The sequence below is a fragment of the Lepidochelys olivacea genome (genome assembly GCF_965140295.1).
Source record: "Lepidochelys olivacea isolate rLepOli2 genome assembly, chromosome: 5".
Lineage (NCBI taxonomy): Eukaryota > Metazoa > Chordata > Testudines > Cheloniidae > Lepidochelys > Lepidochelys olivacea.
The window spans coordinates 56664555-56672027 of record NC_140415.1 but is presented as its reverse complement, the minus strand read 5'-3'; the positions used below and the strand labels follow the sequence as shown (position 1 = coordinate 56672027).

The 7473-nt window shown below is 46.2% G+C and overlaps 1 protein-coding gene across 1 annotated transcript; it reads left to right on the top strand.

Annotated features, from left to right (window-relative positions):
* The first annotated feature begins 1765 nt into the window (after positions 1 to 1765).
* Positions 1766 to 6890, top strand: LOC311520483 (uncharacterized protein). Its single transcript, XM_084627970.1, has 2 exons — positions 1766 to 3822; positions 4978 to 6890. The coding sequence occupies exons 1-2, from the start codon at positions 1961 to 1963 to the stop codon at positions 6491 to 6493; spliced, it is 3378 nt and encodes a 1125-aa protein (XP_084484096.1). The 5' UTR covers positions 1766 to 1960; the 3' UTR covers positions 6494 to 6890.
* The last annotated feature ends 583 nt before the right edge of the window (positions 6891 to 7473 follow it).

Below are 7473 nucleotides of genomic sequence, written 5' to 3'. Positions count from 1 at the left end.
ACAAATCTCTCTCTTCATAAGAACTCTGGCTAGCGTTTGCTGTGTTTCAGTAATAGCCAATACTTTTTCATTGGTTACGTGACCTATCCATGATATTTTCAGAATTCTTCTAACACCATGAAACAAAGGATTGTAGCTTCTTTATTATCAATTGTTTGAATATCCATGTTTCACAGCCATAATTAACACAGACCAAAAGTTAGTTTTTAAGACTCAGGTCCTTGAAAAAGGACTGCAATTATTTTTATGGTTTTTCAATGCCTTTCACAAAATTAAACCAAGAAAATAGTTCCTATTGAAACACTAGCTGATAATAGTTTCTATCCAATGGGCATTATTAATTATAATTACAGTTACAGTAAAGACAGAGGATAATATATAATTATATCATCCATAATTTATTCATCCCTGTCATAAATATAAAGGGAAGGGTAAACCCCTTTGAAATCCCTCCTGGCCAGGGGAAAGCTCCTCTCACCTGTAAAGGGTTAAGAAGCTAAAGGTAACCTCGCTGGCACCTGACCAAAATGACCAATGAGGAGACAAGATACTTTCAAAAGCTGGGAGGAGGGAGAGAAACAAAGGGTTTGTGTGTCTGTCTGTAGTCGTCTTGGCCGGGGACAGAACAGGAATGGAGTCTTAGAACTTTTAGTAAGTAATCTAGCTAGGTATGTGTTAGATTATGATTTCTTTAAATGGCTGAGAAAAGAATTGTGCTGAATAGAATAACTATTTCTGTCTGTGTATCTTTTTTGTAACTTAAGGTTTTGCCTAGAGGGGTTCTCTATGTTTTTGAATCTAATTACCCTGTAAGATATCTACCATCCTGATTTTACAGGGGGGATTTCTTTATTTCTATTTACTTCTATTTTTTATTAAAAGTCTTCTTGTAAAACACTGAATGCTTTTTCATTGTTCTCAGATCCAAGGGTTTGGGTCTGTGGTCACCTATGCAAATTGGTGAGGCTTTTTATCCAACATTTCCCAGGAAAGGGGGAGTGCAAGTGTTGGGAGGATTGTTCATTGTTCTTAAGATCCAAGGGTCTGGGTCTGTAGTCACCTAGGCAAATTGGTGAGGCTTTTTACCAAACCTTGTCCAGGAAGTGGGGTGCAAGGTTTTGGGAAGTATTTTGGGGGGAAGGACGCGTCCAAACAGCTCTTCCCCAGTAACCAGTATTAGTTTGGTGGTGGTAGCGGCCATTCCAAGGATAACGGGGGTAATATTTGTTACCTTGGGGAAGTTTTGACCTAAGCTGGTAAAGATAAGCTTAGGAGGTTTTTCATGCAGGTCCCCACATCTGTACCCTAGAGTTCAGAGTGGGGGAGGAACCTTGACATGGTGGCACAGTGGTGGGATTAACCTGAAATCATTTTGAGATCCAGTTGAGATTTTTTGAACTAGAAATACAGATTTTAAAAAGGAATTTTTAGGAAGTCCAGAAGGCAGCTTTGAAACTGAAAGCAGCTTGGTTTCTCTCTGCTTTGTGGCCAAGCAGAGACAAAAGGGGATTATCTTGTGAATTGCAGGTTTTCTTGCCTGGAGGCAGGGTACTTAACTCCTGCAGGGAAATTCACAGTCTTCCAACCCAGAGGTTTTTTTTTTTTTCTTTTCTTCCTAAAAGTAAATAGGGGGTGTGTGCTCTACCCATTTGCCTGGAGACAAAAGTGGCAGGGTTTTTTTTTAGGATTTTGATTTTTTTTTTTTGTTTTACAAGGAGCACAGGTTTGAAAAGAAATTTTTTTTTCTTTGGGCTGGGTAAGCAGTTTTCCAAGTAGTTGGAGGTTTTTTGCTTTAATTTGGGCCCAGAGCAGAGACAAGGGAATTGTCTTTTTCTGTAGGCTGACAATCACTATCAGAGAATAGGTACTCTATTCCAGCACAGCAAAAGTTTACAGCCAAGTTTTGTTTGTTTATTTCTAAACCTCGGGTGTAAAGTTAGTTAAAAACAGAGAGGTTAGAATGGCCAAATCCTCAGCTCGACTACAGCTGGAATTAGCCAAATTTCAGGCTGAGGAAAAACAAAGGGAACATGAAAGACAGATAGAACTCATGCGGCTGGAGAAGGAGGTACAGGAGGCTGCCCACAAGAGGGAAATGGAGGCAAGGAAGCATGTGGAGGAGATGGAGAGGATAAAGGCCCAGCAGAATATACCAACAAACCCTAGCAATCCTTCTCCAGGTACCACTTCCCATCCCAGAAAGTTCCCCACCTACAAGGCAGGTGATGATACTGAGGCCTTCTTAGAAAACTTCGAAAGGGCCTGCCTTGGGTACAACATCTCTACTGACCAATACATGGTAGAGCTGAGGCCGCAGCTCAGTGGACCCTTAGCTGAGGTGGCAGCTGAAATGCCTAAAGAACACATGAACAAGTATGAACTGTTTAAATCCAAGGCGAGAGTCAGAATGGGGATAACACCCGAGCAGTCTCGTCGGAGGTTCAGAGCCCTAAGGTGGAAACCAGACATGTCATTTACCCGACATGCCTACCACATTGTAAAACATTGGGATGCCTGGATATCAGGAGCAAGTGTTGAATCTCCAGTAAATTTGCCCTTCCTAATGCAAATGGAACAATTCTTAGAGGGTGTTCCTGAGGAAATAGAAAGATACATCCTAGATGGGAAACCCAAAACTGTAATTGAGGCAGGAGAGATTGGAGCCAGATGGGTGGAGGTGGCAGAGAAGAAGAAAACTGGTCGCAGTTGGAGCGGAGACCAGAAGGGACCACCCCAGACCACACCCTATTACCGGGGGCCGCCCAAAGCCCCACCTACCTCCCAAAGAACCCTCCAGACCCCTTATCGTCCCACCACCCCGTTCTCCAGCAACCCACCTAGCCCCGGTGACCCGTCAGCTGGACGATGTTTTAAATGTAACGAGCTGGGGCATGTAAAGGCCAACTGCCCCAAGAACCCCAACAGGTTACAGTTCATTGCACCGGAATCACACCAGAGGTCCACAGGCCCAGATACCTCCCAGATACCCTTGGAGCGGAGGGAAACTGTGAGTGTGGGTGGGAAGAAGGTCACCGCGTGGAGGGACACCGGAGCACAAGTGTCAGCTATCCATGCTTCCTTAGTGGACCCCAATTTAATCAACCCAGAGATCCAAGTGACGATTCAACCCTTCAAGTCCAACTCTTTCAATTTGCCTACAGCCAAGTTGCCTGTCCAGTACAAGGGCTGGTCAGGAATGTGGACTTTTGCAGTCTATGATGATTATCCCATCCCCATGCTGTTGGGGGAAGACTTGGCCAATCATGTGAAGCAGGCCAAGAGGGTGGGAATGGTCACCCGCAACCAGGCTAAACAAGCCGTGAGGCCTAGCTCTGTTCCGGAAACTTCTATCAGGACCCAGTCAGAGGTGATGGACCTGGACCCCAGGCCAATGTCTGCAACAGCAGTAGTGGATCCAGTCCCAGAGACCCAGACGGAACCAGTCCCAGAACCGGAACCAGCCGAACAACCAACACCAGACCCCGTGTCAGCACTGAATCCAGTACTTGCAACCTCAACACCAGAGGGCCCCACCGAACCTGAACTGGCAGCAGCCGATAACCCTACACAAGAGGCTCAGCCGGAGCCTGAATCCCAACATAGTGCACGAGCGGAGAGCGGTTCACAGTCAACAGAAACAGCACCATCCCCTATATCGCTTCCAGAGGGACCAAGCCTAGGTCCACAATCCCATGAGGAACTGATGTCTCCAGCATCAAGGGAACAGTTCCAGACCGAACAGGAAGCAGATGAAAGCCTCCAGAGAGCTTGGACGGCGGCACGGAGCAACCCACCGCCTCTCAGCTCTTCTAATCGATCCAGGTTTGTTGTAGAAAGAGGACTTTTATACAAGGAAACTCTTTCTGGGGGACACCAGGAAGACTGGCATCCTCAGAGACAGTTGGTAGTTCCAACTAAATACCGGGCCAAGCTCTTGAGCTTAGCCCATGATCACCCTAGTGGCCATGCTGGGGTGAACAGGACCAAAGACCGTTTGGGGGGGTCATTCCACTGGGAGGGAATGGGCAAGGATGTTTCTACCTATGTCCAGTCTTGTGAGGTGTGCCAAAGAGTGGGAAAACCCCAAGACCAGGTCAAAGCTCCTCTCCAGCCACTCCCCATCATTGAAGTTCCATTTCAGCGAGTAGCTGTGGATATTCTGGGTCCTTTTCCGAAAAAGACACCCAGAGGAAAGCAGTACATACTGACTTTCATGGATTTTGCCACCCGATGGCCGGAAGCAGTAGCTCTAAGCAACACCAGGGCTAAAAGTGTGTGCCAGGCACTAGCAGACATTTTTGCCAGGGTAGGTTGGCCCCCCGACATCCTCACAGATGCAGGGACTAATTTCCTGGCAGGAACTATGAAAAACCTTTGGGAAGCTCATGGGGTAAATCACTTGGTTGCCACTCCTTACCATCATCAAACAAATGGCATGGTGGAGAAGTTTAATGGAACTTTGGGGGCCATGATACGTAAATTCGTAAATGAGCACTCCAATGATTGGGACCTAGTATTGCAGCAGTTGCTCTTTGCCTACAGAGCTGTACCACATCCCAGTTTAGGGTTTTCTCCATTTGAACTTGTATATGGCCGTGAGGTTAAGGGGCCATTGCAGTTGGTGAAGCAGCAATGGGAGGGATTTACACCTTCTCCAGGAACTAACATTCTGGACTTTGTAACCAACCTACAAAACACCCTCCGAACCTCTTTAGCCCTTGCTAGAGAAAACTTACAGGATGCTCAAAAAGAGCAAAAAGCCTGGTATGATAAACATGCCAGAGAGCGTTCCTTCAAAGTAGGAGACCAGGTCATGGTCTTAAAGGCGCTCCAGGCCCATAAAATGGAAGCATCGTGGGAAGGGCCATTCGTGGTCCAGGAGCGCCTGGGAGCTGTTAATTATCTCATAGCATTCCCCACCTCCAACCGAAAGCCTAAGGTGTATCATATTAATTCTCTAAAGCCCTTTTATTCCAGAGAATTAAAGGTTTGTCAGTTTACAGCCCAGGGAGGAGACGACGCTGAGTGGCCTGAAGGTGTCTACTACGAAGGGAAATGTGCTGGTGGTGTGGAAGAGGTGAACCTCTCCATGACCCTTGGGCGTATGCAGCGACAGCAGATCCAGGAGCTGTGCACTAGCTACGCGCCAACGTTCTCAGCCACCCCAGGACTGACTGAACGGGCATACCACTCCATTGACACAGGTAATGCTCACCCAATTAGGGTCCAACCTTACCGGGTGTCTCCTCAAGCTAAAACTGCTATAGAACGGGAGATCCAGGATATGTTACAGATGGGTGTAATCCGCCCCTCTGAAAGTGCATGGGCATCTCCAGTGGTTCTAGTTCCCAAACCAGATGGGGAAATAGGTTTTTGCGTGGACTACCGTAAGCTAAATGCTGTAACTCGCCCAGACAACTATCCCATGCCACGCACAGATGAACTATTAGAGAAACTGGGAAGGGCCCAGTTCATCTCTACCTTGGACTTAACCAAGGGGTACTGGCAGGTACCGCTAGATGAATCTGCCAAGGAAAGGTCAGCCTTCATCACACATCTCGGGCTGTATGAATTTAATGTACTCCCTTTCGGGCTGCGAAATGCACCCGCCACTTTCCAAAGACTTGTAGATGGTCTCCTAGCGGGATTAGGAGAATATGCAGTCGCCTACCTTGACGATGTGGCCATATTTTCGGATTCCTGGGCAGACCACCTGGAACATCTACAAAAAGTCCTTGAGCGCATAAGGAAGGCAGGACTAACTGTTAAGGCTAAGAAGTGTCAAATAGGCCTAAACAGAGTGACTTACCTTGGACACAAGGTGGGTCAAGGAACTATCAGCCCCCTACAGGCCAAAGTGGATGCTATCCAAAAGTGGCCTGTCCCAAAGTCAAAGAAACAGGTTCAATCCTTCTTAGGCTTGGCCGGTTATTACAGACGATTTGTACCGCACTACAGCCAAATCGCTGCCCCACTGACAGACCTAACCAAAAAGAAACAGCCAAATGCTGTTCAGTGGACCGGAAAGTGTCAGAAGGCCTTTAACAAGCTTAAAGCGACACTCATGTCTGACCCTGTACTAAGGGCCCCAGACTTTGACAAACCGTTCCTAGTAACCACAGATGCATCCGAGCGTGGTGTGGGAGCAGTTTTAATGCAGAAAGGACCTGATCAAGAATTCCACCCTGTAGTGTTTCTCAGCAAAAAGCTGTCTGAGAGGGAAAGCAACTGGTCAGTCACTGAAAAAGAATGTTATGCCATTGTCTACGCTCTGGAAAAGCTACGCCCATATGTTTGGGGACGGCGTTTCCACCTGCAAACCGACCATGCTGCACTAAAGTGGCTTCACACCGTCAAAGAAACTAACAGAAAACTTCTTCGGTGGAGTTTAGCTCTCCAAGATTTTGATTTCGACATCCAACACATCTCAGGAGCTTCTAACAAAGTGGCTGATGCACTCTCCCGTGAAAGTTTCCCAGAATCAACTGGTTAAAATCGTCCTTGAGATGTGGAAAATATTGTTAGTCTTTATGTACTTGGTAGTATATTTAGAGATGCATGTGTCTTATTAACTCTGTTTTCCTAGAGCTCCAGGAAGAAATCCCAGCCAGTGTTTCACCCTAGCTGAGATTTGGGGGGCGTGTCATAAATATAAAGGGAAGGGTAAACCCCTTTGAAATCCCTCCTGGCCAGGGGAAAGCTCCTCTCACCTGTAAAGGGTTAAGAAGCTAAAGGTAACCTCGCTGGCACCTGACCAAAATGACCAATGAGGAGACAAGATACTTTCAAAAGCTGGGAGGAGGGAGAGAAACAAAGGGTTTGTGTGTCTGTCTGTAGTCGTCTTGGCCGGGGACAGAACAGGAATGGAGTCTTAGAACTTTTAGTAAGTAATCTAGCTAGGTATGTGTTAGATTATGATTTCTTTAAATGGCTGAGAAAAGAATTGTGCTGAATAGAATAACTATTTCTGTCTGTGTATCTTTTTTGTAACTTAAGGTTTTGCCTAGAGGGGTTCTCTATGTTTTTGAATCTAATTACCCTGTAAGATATCTACCATCCTGATTTTACAGGGGGGATTTCTTTATTTCTATTTACTTCTATTTTTTATTAAAAGTCTTCTTGTAAAACACTGAATGCTTTTTCATTGTTCTCAGATCCAAGGGTTTGGGTCTGTGGTCACCTATGCAAATTGGTGAGGCTTTTTATCCAACATTTCCCAGGAAAGGGGGAGTGCAAGTGTTGGGAGGATTGTTCATTGTTCTTAAGATCCAAGGGTCTGGGTCTGTAGTCACCTAGGCAAATTGGTGAGGCTTTTTACCAAACCTTGTCCAGGAAGTGGGGTGCAAGGTTTTGGGAAGTATTTTGGGGGGAAGGACGCGTCCAAACAGCTCTTCCCCAGTAACCAGTATTAGTTTGGTGGTGGTAGCGGCCATTCCAAGGATAACGGGGGTAATATTTGTTACCTTGGGGAAG

Bases quoted from the DNA above. Each gene is read 5' to 3' on its own strand.
- LOC311520483 (XM_084627970.1), top strand. From the start codon at position 1,961: ATGGCCAAATCCTCAGCTCGACTACAGCTGGAATTAGCCAAATTTCAG. The intron at 3,823-4,977 runs GTTTGTTGTAGA...CTTTTATTCCAG, and splicing joins AGCTCTTCTAATCGATCCAG to AGAATTAAAGGTTTGTCAGT.